Here is a 21,292-nt window from a genome sequence, read left to right as displayed (position 1 = left end):
TCTCTGGCGGCACTATACTCTCACTGGAGGCTGGATCCACACTGTCCGCAAACCGCCATCCACGCTTGCCAGCCCAGCCGCCATCTTCTTGCTAGCCTCCATTCTTCCTCTCTTTCCTCTCTTTCCTAGCATAGCCACAGCAGTTATATTAGTGGCCAATGGCTCACTGGTTACAGCTGACGGCCAACTAGCCACAGCTGATGGCCATCCAATCACATTGATGGCCATTTACTACCTGAGCCAGCACCTGTCTATGTGAGGCCGAGAGGCTGGAAACTGCTTTCTGGGGCTCTGTCCCCACAACTATATATCAAGGAGAAGCAAAATGCCACCCCAACCCACCTCAGGCAGCCTCACCTGTACCAGAACTGTCTGGCTTAACCTTCTGTTTGATCGTCTCAAGAGAGGACACAGGCTTCAAGTCCCTCAACCCGCTCAACTCCAAGCATATAGGGTTGTCAGACAGAACACAGGACGCCCAGTTAAACTAGAATTTGAGGGGAACAACAAAGAATTTTTTAGCATGAGTATGTTCCATTCAATATTTGGGACATACTTATATTAAAAAGTTATCTGTTGTTCACCTGAAATTGAAGTTGAACCGAATGTCCTGTCTTTTTATTTGCTAAATCTGGCATTACGGGGAGAAGAGATCCCAAGGGTTAGGGTGTCCCCATGTCTGGTGGTATGAACAGTTTAGGGTCTCAATCTGTTGCTGGAAATTTCTCACACTTCTCCTTCCGAGCCCAGTGCTCTTGGCAGATCTTTTCTGAGGCCTGAAATGGCTGCTCAGCCAGAGGCAGTAACTGTGGAGAAGCACAGAAGAGGCTGCCCATGGATTTATCTTACTGACCCATCCAAGGGTCATCAAGAGCCAAGTCCTGATGCTATGGACAGATGCTAAGACCTCCGCCACCAGGCAATCAGTAATGTGGTGGAGGTGGCAGCCAACACACAAGGGAAAGCAAAACCTGGCTGGCCCTACAAAAATGACAGAGGTGGGAGGAATTAGGGGATTCACAGAGGCGCCCCTAGATGGCACCCTTGCACAAAAAACCCAATGGAGGCCTCGCAGGTACCCATCGTCCTGCCCCTGAATCAAGAGCATGAAGCCGCACAGGACTGACTGGCTGAACCTTAACAATTTAGGGAAACTCTTTGCCCACGTCCTCCTGGCTCCACCATCAGCTCCCCTTTTCTTGGCTGCTGTGGAGTTAAGAGCCGGATCCCTTAGCTGCTGCTGCTTCTTAGCCTCAAACTTATTTCTGTATCCATCACCCTGATTATTTCTAGAACTAGTCATTGGTAGAAGGAATACCATCAAAAATCGGGGAGCCTCTCCTGCGTTCCAGATAGGTGCTGAGTCATGTACAGCCATTCTTGCACCCGGCCTCACTACAACCCTGGGACGGCGCTGCTCTTTGCCCAAAGAATTGTTTCCAGGATGCTATGGACACAGGTCAGAGGCGAGGTAGGTCAACAGGTCCCCAGCCAGTGCTCAGGTCCATCATTTTACAGGTGAAGCCCAGGCTCAGACAGAGCCGTCCTCCAAGGCCACACAGTGAGTCAGCCCAGGAACAGAGCCCAGGATGCTTGGGACCCCCTCCCCCCAGTCCAAGGTCTTTACCCAGAATGCTCTACAGCAGTGGTTCTCAACCTGGGAAAATTGTGACCCCGCCCCCAGGGGACGTTTGGCAATTTTTAAATTTTTTAAAAGATTTTTTTGGGGGAAGGGGAACAGGACTTTATTGGGGAACAGCTTGTACGTCCAGGACTTTTTTCCAAGTCAAGTTGTTGTCCTTTCAGTCTTAGCTGTGGACGGCGCAGCTCAGCTCCAGGTCCAGTTGCCATTATTAGTTGCAGGGGGCGCAGCCCACCATCCCTTGGCCGCCTGAGCCACCGGGCCGGCCCCCGGTTGACAATGTTTTGGTTGTCACAACTGGGGGGATGGTAGTGGGTGGAGGCCAGGGTTGCTGCGAAACCCCAACCCCAACACACCATAAAATTGTCCCCCCCAAAATGTCAACAGCGCTGCCACGGAGAAAGAAAGCATGTGTTCCGGCTCTGACGGGGACCTGAGGGGCTTGGGTTTGGACTTTTTCACCTGTAACAAATGGAGCTACGGATCTAATGGGTCGGTGGGGGTCTCACCAGCCAGCGCATGAGGCCAAATGACGCTCGGAACCTTCCAGTCAAAAATCCTACCTCATGACTTGTGTGCCCTGAGCTCCGGAGATGCTTCCAGAATAGTCGGTTCAGGGCATTTTAGGTTTAGGACGCCCTCAGCCCCGGCGAAAGCCCATGCTCAGCGGCCAGTCCACCTGTCGCAGAAGTCACCTGAGCACCCTCCCTTCAAGACAAGAAAGAGTAGGAAGGACAACTCTCTCTGAGCCTGATTTTCCTCATCTGTTCACCTCTCAGGCTTGCCCGGGTGGCTCCAACAGGCTGAGGGAAAGAAGCGCGCTTTGCAAAAGGCGCCGCTCGGCAGCTTGGTGGGCCTTTACCAGAACGTCGGACGCGGAGGTGTGGAGCATGCAGCGCCGCAGAGCGGAGGGGCGGAGAAAGGCGGCCGAGGGGCGGGGCGCGGGTGAGGGGCGGGGCCCGGGGTGAGGGGCGGGGCGCCGGGGCCTGGGATGAGGGACGAGGGGCGTGGCGTGGGGCGTGGGGCGGGGTCCGGAACGAGGGGCGGGGCACAGGGGCCTGGGATGAGGGACGAGGGGCGTGGCGTGGGGCGTGGGGCGAGGTCCGGAACGAGGGGCGTGGCATGGGGCCCCGGATGAGGGGCGGGGCGGGGTCCGGGGCGAGGGGCGGGGCCGGGGACCAGAGGCGGGAAGCAGACTCCGCCTCTCTCGCTCGGAGCGTCCCTTCCTCTTCCCGCTTCTCAGCTGGGCCTACTGACGTCGGTCGGCGCTGCTTCCCGGGACCAGGTGAGAGCTCGCAGCTCCGGCGTGGGGGAACCGGGTGCTCCGCTGGCCAGACCCCCCTCGCCGGACAGACGGTGCCCCCTACCTGCAGCCCCCTGTCCGCAGTTTAGGAATAAGGGGAGTCTCATGCCCCCGAGGCCCTGGGACGGGCTGGGAGCTCTCTCACACCCCCAAACACCCCTACACCTGACGGTAGATTTGGTAAAAGGATTTCCAGCCCCTTCCCACCACTCCCACCCCCCGAGACCCTGCCCCATCTTAGGAAAACTGGGTGGGGAGTCTCCAAACCCTGTCCTCAGGATAAATGAAAATAGGTACCCTCCTCCTCAGCGGGTCCCTCTTCTCTACCGAGGACACCGCCCCGTCGCTGCCAAGAGGGGAGAGCCCAGCCCCCCAAATTAATGCCAGGGTGCTTGACTTCCCCCAGAGCTCCCCTAGAGGCCTCTCCCGCGCGGATGCTCCTCTCCACCTGCATTAGCCCCTCCTCCTCCCCTGGGATCCCAAGAAACTGGCCGCCCTCACCCTCCACCCCACCCCCCGTGTCTTCGAAGTCTGAAAGAGGGCGGCCGGGGTAGCCCGACGCGCCCCGCAGCTCCCTCCCCGCCGGCTGGAAGGCTCGGGGTAGCAGTTTGCCTCGTGGGGGGCGGGGGCGGAAGGCGCGGAGCTTGTGGGCTGCCGGCTGCCAGGTTGCCTCCTTCCCTCTTTCAGAGACTTTCCAGGGCCCGAGGAGACCCCTGTGAGGAGTGAGTGACAGGGCGGTCTGGGGATTGGTGGTCAGGTGGACGCGTTTGACGGCTGTGGCCCAATGGCGTTCTAACCCACGCCGGTCCCAATCGAGATCCCCAAAACGGTTCCTGGTGGCCCTGGGTTTCCCAGGCCCGGGGAGACCAGTAAGGGAGTTGGGCTTGTTTCTGCTTGTTGCACTGATGAGATTAGGGGAGCTGAGTCCTGGGAACACACCAGATTCAAGCTCTGTGCCAGCTGCAGCTTCAAAGACAGAATATGGGGGTGGAGGGGTTAGTCCTCCCCTGTCCAAAGAGTTCCCGGTTCACCAAAGGGATTGTATAATACCGCGTTTCCCCGAAAATAAGACTTAGCCGGACCATCAGCTCTAATGCATCTTTTGGAGCAAAAATTAATATAAGACCCGGTTTTATTTTACTATAAGACCGGGTCTTATATAATATAATATAATACCCCGTCTTGTATTAATTTTTGCTCCAAAGGACGCATTAGAGCTCATGGTCCGGCTAGGTCTTATTTCCCGGGAAACAGGGACAGAGGATCTCTAGCTGAGATGATTAAAATGTGCTTCAATTTGTGTACTAGACTCTGTAGATATCAATAGACGACCTCCCACTACTCAATTAGCATGTGGGATATTCAGTAAAAAATAAATAATTATGTGAGATTGGGACTGTCCTGGCAGTTCCAGGCTATTGAGTCACAGAGTATAATTATAGCCCGGGCTGCCCCTTTGGCACCTCTCTTGTTAAGGGACAGAGACTTACACCCAAGCAATTAAAACATGATTTATGGCACAATACAATTGGGAGCCAGCCTGTCTGGTGTGGGTAGCAAAGAAATTAGCCACCGACACTGTTTTTTGAGAAAAGCTTTCTTGGGGTGGGGGCGGGCAATGGGACTTGAAATAGTGTATTCAACTTTTTTGCTTCCTTCTATTTTCTTTTCAGTATTTTCTCAGGCCAAAAAAAGAAACATAAGCTCTCAGAGATAATATATTAATATTTTGTTAGATATCCTTCTAGATCTTTTACTATGGGATATATATATATAATACCTATATTTGTGTAACTGTATGAAGTATTTTGTAATTTTTTTCACTTATGGACATATTTTCATGTCACTTATTAAGCCATGTCATTTTAATGATTGTACAATATTCCATTGTATGAGTTTATCATTATTTAACCAATTTCTTACTAATGGACAATTAGTTTCTTTCCATTGTTTTGCTGTTTATTATACATGATAATCAGGGATGCAGTGCACATCCTTCTGGTACATTTTGATATACCTGTTTGATTATTTCCTTCAGCATCCTGGGAAATTGTTGGATTAAGGTGTGTGCAATTTGAAATTTTGATAGAGATTGCCAAGTTACCCTCTATCTGTGTACCTGCCATCAGTATATGAAGACAATAGAAAGTCTTGTTGGGCCAGTTGGGTGAGCCCATTAATGGTTTAAGAAACTTTTGGTCTTTCCAGTGACAGCAAAAGACAGGGAGACGTGAGGGAGTCGGCTGGCTGTGCCCTGCCCTGGAGAGCTTGCTGTTAGAAGAATTCATCTCTAAGAGACTGACGTGGGTTACAAGATGAGCAAAAAGGACACCCCGAATACTTCAAGGGACTTGGAGGAATTGCAGAGGAAGCTGTCTTTGCTGATAGAATCCATCCAGAATAACTCAAAGGTCAGTTTCCAATCAGTACCTATAATGGAAAAATCCTGAAGTACTAGCTTAAACACCATAGAAAGCTGTTTCTCTCTCAAGTAGAAAAATTTGGCAGAAAGTCAGGAATCTTTCTACCTCACCACCCTGCCATGACTAAGTTTTGACCTTCCAACTCATTGTCCAAGATGGCTGCTAGAGCATCGGCCCTGGAATCCATATTCCAGGCACTAGGATGGAGGAGAAGGGGAGAAAGACTTGGAAGCCACCTTGAATTTCAGGAGACTTCCTGGAAGTCACACATACAACACATCCAGTTACATCTCATAGACCAAAATTTGGTTTCATAACCACCTCTTGTGGCAAATGCAATTCTTTAGATGGATATAGAGAGGTTGCTGTCAGTCTATATCGCAGATACCATAGTTTTTAGTTTTGTTGTTAATTTTGGCTTATGTGTTACCCTGAAAATGAGGGGGCCAAAATCTACTTTCCCACTAGAAACCGAGGGTGCAATAGAAGTATGACATGAGGCACATACATAGTTTAAAACTTTCTAGTAGCCACATTTAAAAAGTAAAAAGAAGCCGGTGAAATTAATCTTAATAATGTGTTTTATTTAACTTTATAGTTCCAAAATATTATTTCAACATGTAACCATGATAAAAATTTATTAATGAAAAAAGTTATTGAGATGTTTTACATTCTTTTTTTGTACTGAGTTTTCAAAATCCAGTGTGTATTTTACACAGCACAGTTCACTCTAAGCTAGCCACATTTCAGGTGTTCAGTAGCCATTCAATGGCAGTGAGACTTCAGATACTATATTTCACTTTTTTGCATATTTGTCTTTATTGCTCTCTTCCATATGCCTTTCAGCATTTTGTCAAGGAAAAAAGCAACAACTCTCAGATATAATATTAACATTTTGTTGTATGGCTTTCTGGGGGTCAGGAAAGGCAATGGGACTTGAAATAGTACATTCCACCCATAAAAATACACGTTCATGTGTATCCAAATAAACTGTTCTGTGATCTATTGTTTGTATTGGATAGCAAAGTTCCACGAGGGCCCATTTGAGGAGATACCGCTTTGCAATCTAGAGTAATCTACTCTATAGTGATCTTTTCTGGACTCATCCTAAAATCCCTCTGGCATTCTTTATGGATTTAGCAAGCTGTTTTTAGATTGGACATGCCGCTTTCTAGTCAGCAGGCTGAAACTCTTGTTACTAACAGTTAGCTCGCTAAGAAAGGTCCTCATGCTTACCTGCCTTCTACCGTTGATTCTCATTATATGTTGTTTCCTATAAAGTCACCTCAGACACTGAGTTAGCAAATACTGAGCCGTCGCTCCCAGGGGAAATACAGGATGAGGTTCTGGCAAACTTCTGGTCACAACGTTTTCATTAACAATTAACACATAATCTGCTTTATGTGTATTTAGTTAACAGATATGGTTGGTTCGTTAACGTTGAACTTGTGGCCAAATGCACCGTAACTCTTGTCTGAACGAAACTGATCTAACACATTTTGTTTTCTCTGTGATGCCCACATCACCGCCTTCTTACACTAGGACCACTAGATGCTACTTCTGCACATGGGTGCCACTTTAAATGGCAAAATTACCACCAAAACACATAAAAATTTGAAAAAAAGGTGGCACTAAATAGACCCCAAACAGGACTGTTGTATAGAGAGCTGGAACAAGAAGGCACAGAGTCACTTTGTTTCACCTCAGCTGGAGATGTGTGTGTCAAGTGACTCAAATTTTTTGCTACTTTATGCATGCTCACAAAAGCACCACCAGTCTTGATTGGGGGGGGGGTTACGAATCAATGTTAGCAAGTAGATGAATTCGCAAATATGGAATCCACAATTAATAGGGAATGACTGTATACTAATTAACCTTGATTGAGCACTTGCTATATGCCAAGCGGTGTGCTAGGTATTTGGCATGTCATATTTAATAGTCACGTCCACCTTCTGAGCTAGGCGTTGAAAGCATGTGAACTCTGGCTTCTTGGCATTCAGTCCTGGCTCTTTCTTCTTTGCCTGCAGGTGATGGCCTTTATGAAGTCTCCAGTGGGACAATACCTGGACAGGCATCCTTTCACGGCCCTCACCTTGCTGGTGTTTGTCGCACTGTCAGCCTTTCCTGTGGGATTCTTCCTATTCCTCGTGGTGCTTACCTCCCTGGCTGCTCTTGTGGGAGTGATATTACTGGAAGGTAATTCATCCCCTTGGAAAATGACTCCATCGGAAGGACAGTATTTATTGGGCATCTGCCACTCTCATCAAAGGTTCCCATTCTTGCCAAAGTCATATTGACCAAGGCAGCTTGTTAGAGTAGTTAAAACGTGGACTCTGGAGTCAGCATTAGAATTTCACCTGTAGCAGTGCAGTTTTGGACAAGTTATCTGCCATCTCTGAGCCTCAAATTCCTCACAGGTAAAATGGGGCTGTAATAATACTGTCTTGAAGGGTTGTTGGAAGGACTGCAGCTTCCAGTTCCATAACGTTATCGAGCACAGTCCGCTGCACACAGTACCATGTCCACGAAGGCTAACTGCTGTCATTAAGCAGAGAGGCCATCCACTCCACAGCTAGTTGTTGAGTACCTGTTGTATGCCAGGTGCTTTGCCAGGTACTGAGCTTTCCCCTTCACCTTTCTTCGTGAAGTTCCACTGCCAACTGTCAACTTCTCCCTGTGTTGCTAAGTTAAAATTACTGGGAAAGCAATTCTGATTGGTTCAGTTGGCTTTTTCAAATCACATCACAAACCACAAGATACAGGCCAAAAAGATGGTTGCCATTGGGTCGGGCAATCACCTTTGGTCCATTCTGTGGGTTCCCAGAGCTAAGAACACCCAGAGTTGTTTCCCTGTCCATGGGGACTGTGAACAAGACGGTTTACACTTGAAGAAGAAGATGGGCATGGTAAGCGGATGAGCCAAATACAGCTTGGCACATGGTCATTCAGTAAATACTGATGGACAGACAGGTGAATGAATGAATGGGTAGAGGAATGAATGAGTACTGTAACAGACGTGAATTTAGAGAGAAAGATGGGAGCCCCTACATCTTGGGGCACCATGCAAAGCTTTACAGCAGACAGGACTTTGAGATGTGTGACAACTTTGTTTCTTTTGCACAAGGAAGGGCTTTCTACACAGAGGGAACAGCATGTGCAAAGCCTTCAGAGCGGTGGTTCTCGAACTTGTGTGCTTAAATTTTACTTGCTGTTTGAAAAAGCAGACTTCCAGGCCTCATCCAGAGATGAGGGTCTAGAAATCCGAACTTTTAGCCAGCCTCTCTGATGCATCTGATTCTGATACAGTGGTTATTGGCCACATTTCGGAAAACACAGATCAAAGATTTTATAAATCTTTATGAAAAGGCAGCACATCCATTTATAGCCTGTGATTCCCTTTTCAGAGTCCATCCTCAAAACTACCTCCACGACCGTGGGATGGAGTCTCAAGCTATTTGTTCACTCTCAAGGCAAGGGGAAGGATGTCTGCCCTACATCATTTCATCATTTGCTATCTTATTAGTTCTACGCTAGAAAGAGGGCAGCGGGAATGCTGGGCAGACAAAAACTACCATAGTCCATCACACATGAGAAGCCATTTAATTGCCATGTCAACACTTAGAGTACCCTTTTTAAGGTTATTACCCTATTTATTGGTTATTATTGTACCCTTTTTACAGATGGGTTAAACTAAAGCTCCAAGAGGCCCAAAGTCACACCGTGAATCAAACAGTGCTTAACCAGCATCAAACTCAGTCATGTCGACCGTGATCTTTCCAGTGTAACTTTTACTATCTTTCCCTCACAGACCCATATTATGAAAAAATGCATTTTCTCTACACTTATTAGAAGGTAATTCATTAATACTTCCCTTAAAAGATGATTTCATGGTGGGTAAATCAGACCTTATGATTAATGTGTGGTAGTGGCCAGGCAACCCGTTGTGAAGGAGGTGATGAAAAGCTCCATTTAGATTTTACTTTATTTGGCCTGCAGAGTCTTTATTCCCACAGGCAGTAAGTGTCCGTTACAGCATTCGTTAGGCGGTTTGAAACACTGGACGTGATGTACCTCCCCCGTTACTGCCTTGGCTGACTCCTCCTAGAGGCTTCCGCTGGGAGCCCATCCCTGACCTTGATGATGACGGGGTCCCAAACTCAAACACCCATGGGTAAGAAAGGTAGCAAACATGAGCAGAGCGCCCCAAGCGTCATACAATTTGTGTGCTGCTTAACGACGCGGACATGTTCTGAGAAATGTGCCATCAGGCGATTTTGTCGTCGTGCAGACATCACAGAGGCACTTACACAAACCTGGGTGGTATAGCCTCCCGCACACCTAGTATGGTATAGCTGAGGGCTTGGGCTACAAGCGTGTGCAGCACGTATGTACTGAGTACTGTAGGTGGTACCCTTCGTAGGGCACCTACCGCGAAGGGAGCTGGCAGGACCACAAGTTGCTCCGGGTGAGTCAGTGAGTGAGGGGTGAGTGAACGTAGAGGCCCCAGACGACTGGACGTGACTGTGGGCTTTACAGACACTGGACCTGGAGCCCATTGTTGACGAAAACGTTGTTAGGCAGCGTGTGACTGTACCTTTGGGAATGGTGTGGCCTGAGGAAACTGGAGGGTCAGCCAGTGGTTGCCGTGCAGTGATGTCCACTCGGATGCTTAGCTCTCATCATTTTTAAGTGATGCCGGAAATCGGGATTTTTTATAGGAAATCTTGCTTAAAAAACTCTGAGCTAACTGTCATCGTCAATGCAGTGGCCCAGGGTCTGGCAGTTCTCCACTGGTTTAGGTGAACGCTTCTTACTCTGCTCTCCTTTAGGACTGGTCATCTCTGTGGGCGGCCTCTCACTGCTTTGTGTCCTGTGTGGCTTGGGCTTCGTGTCACTCGTCATATCAGCAACGATCATAGCGTCCTACATGGTGGTCTCCAGCCTCATCAACTGCAGGCTTTCTTCCAGGTAAATACGTGTCAATATAATAATTGAATCTTTTCCCTTTGGGGAGGGTTTTACAAATAATGCCCTAACCCAGTGGGTGTCCGGAAGCAAAACTGTAAGAGGCAGGTATTCCTCATGTCTGACACTCCACACACGTCAGACATTGGGAGAATTTACAATGGAGCTTCAAACAAAACTGTTGCTCTCGTCATCCGCCCACCCCACACAACAGCTCGTTTTGTTGTCACAGCAACTCGAGGAGGTCGTTCTTATTGATTGATTCCTTTAAAAAGATGTCCATGAATTCACAAAAATTCAAATCACGGCGTTCTTCTGGGGGCGAAAGGGGGAACAACAGGACAAAGCCACCATTCTACCCAGCATGTGTGTGTCCCCGGGTGGTACAGGAGCTGTGACTCCACTGTCCCACAGTCTGTGTCGGTCCCCTCTGCTCTCCAGAGTGTGCGTGACTAACCACTGTGAGTGTGACTTGTGTTTGAATATACGGGTTTTGTCCCTCCGTTATGGCTCCCAAATGCCAGCTACTTCCTCTGGGGCTGCGACTGAAGGAACAGCGATGCATTTAAATGTCAAGAGGGAACCAGTGCTGCGGTGAGCGTACTGGTTCCGTCTGTCTTTCCATCACAACGGGCCACTGTCCTAAGGGATTTTCAGAGGCTTTTCTTTTTTTTTTTTTTTCCTGCTTGATTTTTGTCCTTTCATCCTTGTTGATTTTAAAATCAAGGATTCTGAGTCCCAAGTGGGATGTGACCCCACTGTGCTTCATTTAAGTTCTTGCTGAAGGGATGGTGGTAGCTAACGCCCATTCAGCCCTTGCCCTGTGCCAGGGACTTGATCACCAAGTTCCCAGGCCTTAACTCATGTCATCCCCACAACCACCCCGTGAGGCAGGGAGTAGCCCCAAAAAGGTTTCTCATGTGTTGCACAATAAAATGTGAAGTGGGTGTAAGTTACAATCGCTCAGTGTGGGTTTCATAGGATTGCTGAGTGGATATCCTTGGCGTGACATTCAGCGTCTCATACATGGTTTTGATCGCTAGCAGCCACAAAGGAAATAAGAGAAGTATTGGTCGGTTTGGCTTATTGAGGCTGATGCTTCTGAGCCAGCATCCCTCCTCCCTGCCTCTGAAGATACCACAGGAAGTAGCCAAATCGGAAAACCACCTATTTACTGATGAAGAGATTGAGAAAGATCCTCAGGACTTGTCTTTGTTCTGTTTGTCTTCTCCCCAATAAGACGCTGGCACCCATTGTGTCCGCTGGCAGTGGTCCTCAAGCTGCTTGTTCCCAGGTCCCATTTTACCTTCTTAAAAACGATTGAGTCTTCCAAAGGGTTTTTGTTTATGTGGTTTCACTGTATTGATAATTACTCCAATGGAAATTATAACGGGAATTTGAAATGAATATTTGTTCATTTCAAAAGAACAATATGTCCTGTTTATAAAAACATTTTAACGAAAGGTAACTATATTTTCCAATAGAAAATGAAATGAGTGGCTTTGCTTCACATTTTGCAGATATTTTTAACGTCTGCCTTAATAGAAGTCAGCTGGGTTCTCATCTGTGCCTCTGCATTCATTCCATTGTGATATGTGCCTTTGGTTGAAGTGTTTAAAGAAGAAGAGCCAGCCTCACAATGCGTTGGAAAAGGGAGGAAAAGCTTTATCAGATGACTAGGGATGTCCTTTGCTAGAACACAAAAATTCAGTAAGTGGTCGTTACTTAAAGGTTAATTGAAATGGAACTTTTTGTACAGTAAGTCCTCACTCAAAGTCATAGGTTCTGAGTGATGGGTTCTGAGACTTTAAGCAAAATGACACACGAAACCAGTTTTACCATAGGTAATTGATATAAGCAAGTGTTAAACTCCTATGGCGTCTCATCAATGTTGTAACAAAACGACATTATTCAAGGACCTGCTGTACTTTGTTATATTAAAATCTACTGCTCTATCTTGCACTTTAATATTTAGATTTTTTTTTTAACCATGCATGATTTTATAACTTCATGCACTGGTCATTTGGAGAATAATGTTGGTTCATTGAGTCATGCCGATCTTCCAAATAGACTTTGAAAAACTCTGTGGTTCCTCTGAGAGAATGCGAGAATGAAAAAGGCACGTGATATGTTCGTTATTAGAAACTAATTGTTGCCTTAAAACCCTTGCAGTAGTGAATTCTTCTAAACTCAAGAATCAGATGGGGTTGAGGGAAGGAACTATCCACTTTATTCCATGATGCAAATGGAATGCTGACCCTAAAACAAAAGGTAGCACAACTATAATTTTTAAACAAGAAAAAAGGAAACAAAACTAGGTGTTCTCATGAAAATTGACTAATAAACAGTCTTTTGAAGAACTAAACTAGTCTCTGAGAAGGAAAGACTGTGCTGCTTTGTTAGGGGGTCAGCGAGCCCTCCCAGGGCCTGCAGTTCGGGGACAGTGGCGAGCCAGGGCAGCTGTGTCATTTACTTTTTGTCACACTCAGTCTGGCAAAGCAACCAGAGTACATCCAGCCTCCTTCCATCTGTACTTAAAACGAGGTTTCCTTCCGAGTGTTTTGTTATCAGTCAGGAATACTGTGCGTGGCAAGTAACACAAAACCTAAGCACACACCAGTTTAAACAAATAGGAGTTTATTTTGATTGCATAACAAAAAGCTGGAGATCGCTCAGGGCCTTCTGCCTTTCTGCATTGCCATCTTTAGTGCTTTGGTTTGTTACCTCATGGCCACAAGAAAGCTGCTGTGGCTCTGGTGACAGCGACTACATTCCAGGCAGGATGAAGGGAGGAAAAAACAAGGCCTCTCTCACCCATTGAGTCTGGCCCTTTCTATCAAGTAAGTGAAGTCATCCCCAGGACCTGTCCCCATCCTACCCCAGCCAACTTCCTTGGCTAGAATTTTGTCAGGTGGCCACTCTCAGCTGGAAGGGGGACCGGGAGATGGAGTATTCCGTTTCCTCAGCTTCTGTAGTGAACCTGCAGGAGAGGGGCCTGAGAATGTGTGGGTCAGCCGAGCTCCGGTGTGTGACAGTAGGCTGTCAGTGTTGGCAAGGCCATGTGAACTTTTGAGACAATATATAGATGCAGTTAAATTAGTATCCATAGCTACCTCCCCTCCATCTTCCCTCTGAAACCTACCAGCACAGACACTGAAAAAGACTGACCTATTTCTCTTCCTCCCCACCTCCCCCGCAACCTCCCTTCTGTTGAAGTTGTCAAGAAACAGTCAAGGAGTTAGAGTTTGATGATATGGGTCTGAATCCCAGCTCAGCCATTCTTTAGCTGTGTGATCTTGAACTTCTCTATTCTCAGTCTTCTTTCATTGGAAAAATGGGGCTACTCCTCGCTCTACCTCTCTCACTGGATTGTTGGGAGGACACAACAATTGGGGAAAACAAAAAGAAGGTCACCTGTTCAGCTGTGTCCTCTCAACATTGCTCTTTAAAGGAGCCCTCGAGCTAACCGTTTCCTCTTGTTACCAAACAGACTACGACACAAAAGCCCAGCGGGGACTGCCAGCGAGCCAAGAAGCCCGCAGACTTAGAGGGGCTGGGCCAGGAAAGACCAGCCGGACGGACCAGAGCGTGTTTCCAATCCTCCCTGGCAGGTCGTTGGATCTCACACGCCCCTTGGGCTTATGACTCAGAGGGGGCCCGAATAGTCAAGCACCTTGGGACGCTGCCCGCAGCCTTTTCCCTTGTTCGTAGGATCCTGCAGCAACCACCCTTGGTCATGTCGTTGCTCTCGTGTGGGTCCTGTTGGCTGACACAGCCTCACATGGAGAATCAGCAGAGGACTGATGGCTCAGCGGCTTCTCCCGCCCCTCACCCCCTTCTCCCCGGTGATGCAGACTTGACCTTGAACCCGACTTGATCCCAAAGGCTTGGGTCTTGTCCCCAAGGGTCCAGTTTGGGGCAGTCATGGGTTGTTTTTTCTTATTTTTTCTTCCTTTTTTATTTTTCTTCTTTTTGTGGGGGGATGAGAGAAACAGTTTATTTCTTCACTCATTTCAATCAAGAGCTGGGGGGAGTCTAAAAGAGAACAAGCTTGTCTGCCTTTTTTGCTTTTTCCCGGAAAGAACAGCACCGTTTGGCAATAATGGCCTCTCAGACAAAGTTGGAAAACAGTCCAAACTTCATTTTATGTCCAAGAGCATTTTTTGAAAAGTCTGAAGGTGTGGCTTCCACTGTTGAGTACTGTTAAATGCTGTTACTCCTTTAAATATTTGCACTTGACACTTTCATGTTGTTTTAAACAACTTGTTAAGCCACTTCTTGAAAGAGTCCTATGAAAATGCTAAAGGACTACAGACAGTTTTAAAATCCTATGAGGTTTCAGCTTCAGTGGTCTATTTGCTGTGGTATTTTATTCAATAAACATTTATTTAGATGCACTAGTTTTCTTTACTCTTTATTCCCTTCCTGCCTGTCAAGTGGACCGTTGGCTTAGAAGAGTATCTCTGGACAGAGGACACGAGATCTGGGAGTATTTTCAGCGCAAGAGCTTTACGCAGCCTTCTTATGGAACACTCTCCTGAGAGTAGCCAAGAGATCATTTTAAAACATAGTTCTGATCGCATAAACATCCTGCTTCGAACTCGGCAAAGTACAAGGTGCCTTCCTACCGCACGTCACAGTGCGAAGTCTTTTCTTCTGATGGGTTAGGCCCAGCCCAAGCTGCCCCTGCCGGCTTCTCGTGTTTCATGCTCCATCACCCTCTGGATTTTAGAGGTGAAACAGGTTCAGAGCTTAAATGACTCACTCAATTCAGCCAAGACACGTGCATCTGAATCAAGGCTTTGCAATTCACACCATGCCCATCACGCTGCCTGGGGCTCACTAAGCCCTTTGCCGATGGACCCAATGAAGTAACGTAATGCACAGAGCCCAGCACGGCGCATCCTCGCGCCGTGAAGAGCAGTTGTCAATGCGTGGTGCACCATCATTTAAGACAGCGCAGCAGGGTCACGGGATGGCCCATCGTTGGCTTTCTCAGCACAGTTCCACTTGTGGCTCACTTGGAAAGGTAATGAGCATGAACGCTGTGATTTTATGTCAGGATGTTACATGATTTCCACATTTGCCACGTGGGGGTGCTATGGAAACCCTACATGCATCCATATGCGTTTGCAGCTAGTTTTCATGACCACCGGTTTTAGAGATGGATCACAGTGAATATTATCTACCGCGTGTGGTGGAAAAGTTGGAAATCAGTGGTGCTGGAACATTTCCCATCACATCTCCCATTTCCAAATACTCCCACCTGCCCCACCCAGCCGGCTCGCTCTTGTACACCCTCTCTACTCCAGCCCTTGAGGACCCGGCATGATAAGCAAGTGGCAGCCTCTCTGCATGGATTTCCTCCGTCTGTAATGAGATTGCCACCCAACCCGGGTCATCAGGAGACAGCCACGTGATCTCTAAATTACACAAGTGCTGTAAAACATTAGAACGATTAAACCTTTTCTTGACTAGATCGTGTCTTGTGTGCTGTTATTTCCTTATATTTAGCCATCCATCTCTGCCCCCTCCCCCTGCAAGCTGCCCCCTCCCTGCCAGTGCTCTGGGAATGGAAACAATGGTCTGTATCTTTCCCTTCAGGTAGCCCAGAACTATACGTAGAAGCCCCTGAGCAATATTAACCATTGACTAGAAAGACCGAGAAGACTGAATCTACAGCAGTTCTCAACAGGGAGAGATTTTGCACCCACCCCGCACCAGGGGACATTTGGCAGTATTCGCAGGTATTTCTCTGTCATGACTGTATGTTTGGGTGGGGGGTGCTGCTGGTATCTAGTGGGTCCCAGGCCAGGGATGCTGCTAAACATTCTGTAATGCACAGGACAGTCCCAGTGACAAAGAATTATCCCGGTCCAAATGTCAGTAACTCCAAGACTGAGAAACCCTGATCTAGGCAAATCACCAGAATTAGAGAGTTAGGCCAGGCAGCAGCAGAGGCGGTCTGGGGTGGGGCTGGGATTGGCCAGGTCTGCACCAGAGCAGCCAGTTCCACTAGTGGCAGCAGAAAACACGAACCTTCACGTTTGTGAACCATTTCAGGCTTTCAAAGAGCTTTCACATCCGTTTCCACCTTTGACCTTGCGTAACAGTCCTGAGAGTTCCCACGGTTCTCACCTCCATGCCCTGCTTTCAACTGGCAGAAGCGGAAACTGGACTAACAGGTAAGTCATTCGCTGAAGGTCTCAGAGCTGGCTAGTGCGTAAGCCGCGAGCGCTTCGCCAATGGCCTATTCCTCTACTCTGCTGCCTTTTTCTGTGAAAGCAGAAGTGACAAGGATGAGACATCAGGAAAGTGCACTGGTGGGCAACTGGGAGTCAGAGATCCTTCCAGGCTGGAGACCTAGTTTGGCTTCCAAAGCTCAAGGCCCCGCGCACATTTCCTGCATTTCTTGCCGTCCCTGTGCCCCTGTGTAGTAGGTGCTGAAGCTTCAAGCTTCTTTTGAAACCCTTAACCCAGCAGAAAGGACGAAGTGTTTCCTAAAGAAAGCGCTTCATTTCGGAGCCAGCAGAGGGCGCTCACATCCAGGCGATGTGAAGCTGGCTCAGCTGCCACTACCACATTGAGCTGGAAAAAAGGTTAGCCTTGAGCCTCCGGAACCATAAAGTGTATCCAGAGTCTGAGTCCATAGGTCTGGAGCAGGACCTGAGTTTCTGCACTGCTTACCAGCTCCCAGGTTCCACCTCCACACTTTGAGTGGCAAGGTAATAGATGCCCTCACCAATCCTCTCCTGTAGATGGCACACCTGAGGCCCAGCAGGAACATGCTTCCTGCAGTAAGTGCAGTGCCAGGGCTGGACCCCGTGCCTCATGCCCCGGGCATCCGGTGCTCGCTTCGTGACATCTTCCCTGCCCCTCTGACATTGAACCGATCTAAGGAGGCAGATCCCTCAGTGTGGTGAGAAGTAAGAGACTCCCATCTCCTTGGAGTCAAGCTTTGAGCTCCTTTGTGGTTGGCACTTCCCTTGCAGAAGGACCAGTGGAAATTCAAAGATGAACAGAACGAGAATCTGGCCGTCTTGGGCCTGGAGGGAGCCAAAGCAAAATAAATTTAACAAAAGCTATTCTTATTTCTGGTTCAGACAAACTTGGCTATTCATCCAAAGAAAAGCTTACATATAACTTTGTGTGTTCTCATAGATGCAAGTTATAGTCATTGACTTTTCTAAAAATGGAGGTTCTTTAAGCCTAAATCAGTTTGGATGCTTTTACCTTCACGAAACATCTCACTGAACATGAAATCCAGAGGCAAGCGGTTCCAGGTTTGATTCAGGAAACAAGTCATCAAGGTCCTAGGTTTTATGTGGTTTTGCTCCACCATTTTCGGTGTCCTTGGTTAGTTGCCTTGTGGTAACAAGACGGCTGCCACAGCTCAGGGAATCACAATGTCACACAACCACATCTGTGCCACTCTTCCCACATCTCCACATGTTCACCTACCCAGAAGCTCTCTGAACCCCCTCCTTTTGAGTTTTTATGGTGGCTTCATTACTCAGGTGTGATTGATTAAATCACTGGCCAATGGTGATTGAGTCCACCTCCAGCTCCTCCTCTCATGGGGGTGGGACCGAAAGTCCCAATCCTCTATTGATGGTTGGTTGCCCTGGCAACCAGCCCTCATCCTTTCTTCACCTAGGGGGATTTCCAAAAAATGCCTCATGGCCACAACAAAAGACCTTGCTATCTCTCCACACTTAGGAAAGTCCAACGGTTTTAGGAGCTGTGTTCCAGAAACCAGGACTAAGACCAAACATGTCTTGTTATAAATCACCGTATCATAGGAAAAGGAGGTGGTGGGGACCCTTCCTCCATCACCCCCTTCTAAGGATACTTGTGATTACATTTAGGGCCCACCGAGATAACCCATCCGGATAATTTCCCCAGCTACGATTCTTAGTCATGTCTGCAAAGTCCCTTTGCCACAGAAGGTAACCTCACAAGGCCATGGACATCTTTGGGGCCATGAGCCAGCCTCCTACGGAGTCTAGACAGGCTCAGACCCCACTCCTTACAGGTTCTAGTTCAGGACGTGGGATGCAGACACGTAGCAAAGCAAGCATCTGATTAAGAGCCTCTCACCTAGCGCATAGCTGTATCCACCTACAATGACCGTTTATAACACTGTCTCACAGGTCTTCTCACGTGCCCTATTGCAGTCTTGGTATTTAAATGCCTCCAGCACTGACTGGGCAGGCCGTTCACCTGTCCACGTAAGAGACATCCAAACCTGTAGAGAATTTTTATGAGTTTATTTGAACCAAACTGATGACAGTTGCCAGGAAGCAAAATCTCAATGGGTTGAGGAAATGCTCCAGAGAACGGCAGTTTTGCAGCTTATTTTATATATTGGAATCAAAGAAGGAGACACAAGGAGGCTTACATGAAATCCATGGGTGGTAGATGAAGGCGGCGGCAGAAAGCAAAGTGGGGAAATCTCTGGGATTGGATAGAAAGTAAACCGAGAGACACATACCTCTAACATTCATGGGTCCAGGATAGTTAATAATTAATATTTTATAGCACATAGAGGTGGTATTAGGGGAACAAGATAGCAAGGAGGGGTTCTGTGGTCCCCTGTTCTGGTGCAGTGGGTTGTGCCCAGAGAAGTTTGGAAAAGAAGATTATTCAGACATTGCCAGGATAGGTTATCTCGGATGCAAAAAGATAACAGGCTCACTTAAGGGAAAGATTGCCCTTTGTCAAGGAAGCTGGAGGCTCCCGATGTGACTACTTGCCGTGACTCACTTAGTTAGGAATTTTTATGTTCAGGCCATCGTATGTGGTTACCTTCGGTCTCTGAGTTTGTTTGTGGGACCTGTCATGCTGGCTTCCCCTGAGCTTGTCAGGTTTAGCACGTGGCCCCTTTTCCCTCCACACACCAACCGACACACTGATTATCTCACTGAAGACTCACCTGCTTCCAAAGTGGGTTTTATGCTTTTATACAGATGTGGAAATAGGCCCAGAGGATGTTCCGTCTGCCCAAGGTCACACAGGGAGGAAGACAGAGCCTCTGCACATGCTCCATAAAACTGCAGCAGCAGAATGAGGCAGGGAAGAAAAGTGGGACGTCGGAGGGGGCTGCCCAAGGCGCACAGTCCCTTCCCAGCCCCGGGACCCCACCCCCACCCCAGGGAACTGCCTGATAGAGTATTAGACTCCCAAAGGCCCTCGTGTACCTCCTGGCACCTGGGTTACAATCACAGCCTATCGCTACTGATAAGGGAGATGGCACACTCTAGTACGCACGAGGGAGCAGCTGCCCCTTAGGGTCTGAGGTCACCCTCTTCCCACACAGTTACTCTCTGCTGGTGAGGCTGCCTCCCCCGCGTACCTGCGGAAGTTGAGGACACGTCTTGAATCAGCGGCTCCTTATAATTGTTCCAGGCGGCCATAGCCACTAGTGCCTGTCCCAGCAGCTGCTCACAGCCACTTTGCCTTTCCTCTCTCAGCTCTGCCTCAGCCTTTGTGACAAACATCAGAACCGAGTCCTGCCGTGGGGCAGCCTTGAGGTCTGGCTCACCTTGATCTTGACCGGTGACTCTACACAAACAGACCAACTTGTGGATGAGACGTAGGGCTCGAGATTCTAGCAAGAGTCTTTCCAGTGGTGGGTAGTGACCCATGAAGGGTGTATCACTTTCTATTGCTACTATCACAACACATGTAGAGGCTTACAACAGATTAGTCCCCAATTCTGGAAGTCAGAAGTCCAAAATGGGCCCGCAGCGCTGGGTTCCTTCTGGAGGCTCTAGGGGAGAAGCCACGGCCTTGCTTTTCCAGCTGTTAGAAGCTGTCTGCACGCCTTGGCCCGTGGACCATGTCACTGTGACTTCTGCTTCCACTGGGACAGCTGACTCTGACCCTCCTGCCTGTTTCATAGGTGCAAAGTCCCTTTGGGGCCGTTCAAAGGTAATGATATTCAGTCTATGGGGATTAGGATGTGGACATGGTGGGGATGGTCGTTACCCAGCCTAACACACCGGGTCAGAAAGCCATTTAAGGGCCAAGTGTGGTTGTGGTTTTTTAATCCCCCTTTAAAAGTACAGCACAGGCAGTGTTTCTGGTTCCAGTGTGTAACTAACATGGTGTAGTCACATAGACAAGTTTGAATCCAAAGCCATTTCTGTACCCTTAGCAGAATACTTATTCCCTCATAAAGCTTTGCCCAAAGAATGGCCTTGAGATGACTTGAACTTTTGACCCTTACTCTGGGGAGACCAGAGCTTTCACTCAGTACTAAGTACAGTTGTTTCCTCCCCTCCAGCCTCCCTTCCAACCGAAGGGTTGGCTTTTACCACATAAACCCAACAAAAGGATTTAGAATGAAAGGGCGTATTGGAAGATGAGGCTAAGAATTCAATATTAAAGACCCACAGTGTCACACAAGGACCAAGTATATGTAATATTCTTCCCTCACAAAGGTTCCTTAAAACCCAAGAGTATGACCACACACAGTTGAGCGTTGAAGAGAGTCCAAAAACACTAAAGACTTCCATATTTCTATCTTCACCTCCCCGCCATGCACAGAGAGTTAAAAACATTTCTCCTAGCAAAAGTGTTGGTTTACATCCAGCGCTTTTCTAGTAGAAGGCTACAAGTTAGTTTATTTCTGTATGAGATATCTCGAATGTGGGCTGTCAGAGCTAATGTGTGAAGCAGACACTGGTCATATAGATGGTATACAGTTGCAGCCCAACGTAAGATGGGGCACCCTCAGGAAAAAGTCTTAGGAGGAGGTAAGGACCAAGTGTAGGTCGTGGGAAAGCTCTCCAGGCTCAGTGAGGGGGCTGGTGTTCAGCTAGAGTCTTAATGAGACTCAGGATGGTGTCATTGTACCTGAGGCAGCTAGAACCTTGTAGTATCCTCCCCTCCTCCATAGGGGGTTGCTGCTCTTTAATTGGATTGGGAGAACCGGGGAGAATCTGACTAAATCCC

General features: G+C 47.9%; 1 protein-coding gene across 3 annotated transcripts; it reads left to right on the top strand.

Moving 5' to 3' along the window:
- Positions 1-2,813: 2,813 nt before the first annotated feature.
- LDAF1 (lipid droplet assembly factor 1) lies at positions 2,814-16,072 on the top strand. 3 transcript variants are annotated; one of them, XM_074322941.1, is made up of 5 exons: positions 2,814-2,927; positions 5,154-5,356; positions 7,396-7,564; positions 10,198-10,336; positions 15,938-16,072. In XM_074322941.1, the coding sequence occupies exons 2-5, from the start codon at positions 5,261-5,263 to the stop codon at positions 15,939-15,941; spliced, it is 408 nt and encodes a 135-aa protein (XP_074179042.1). In that variant the 5' UTR covers positions 2,814-2,927; positions 5,154-5,260; the 3' UTR covers positions 15,942-16,072. The 3 variants fall into 3 exon arrangements, with proteins under 3 accessions (XP_074179042.1, XP_074179039.1, XP_074179040.1); XM_074322938.1 differs by lacking the exon at positions 15,938-16,072 and adding an exon at positions 13,824-15,810; XM_074322939.1 differs by lacking the exon at positions 15,938-16,072 and adding an exon at positions 11,854-13,816.
- The last annotated feature ends 5,220 nt before the right edge of the window (positions 16,073-21,292 follow it).

Source organism: Rhinolophus sinicus, linkage group LG18, assembly GCF_036562045.2.
Source record: "Rhinolophus sinicus isolate RSC01 linkage group LG18, ASM3656204v1, whole genome shotgun sequence".
Lineage (NCBI taxonomy): Eukaryota > Metazoa > Chordata > Mammalia > Chiroptera > Rhinolophidae > Rhinolophus > Rhinolophus sinicus.
This window is presented reverse-complemented; position numbering and strand designations above follow the sequence as displayed.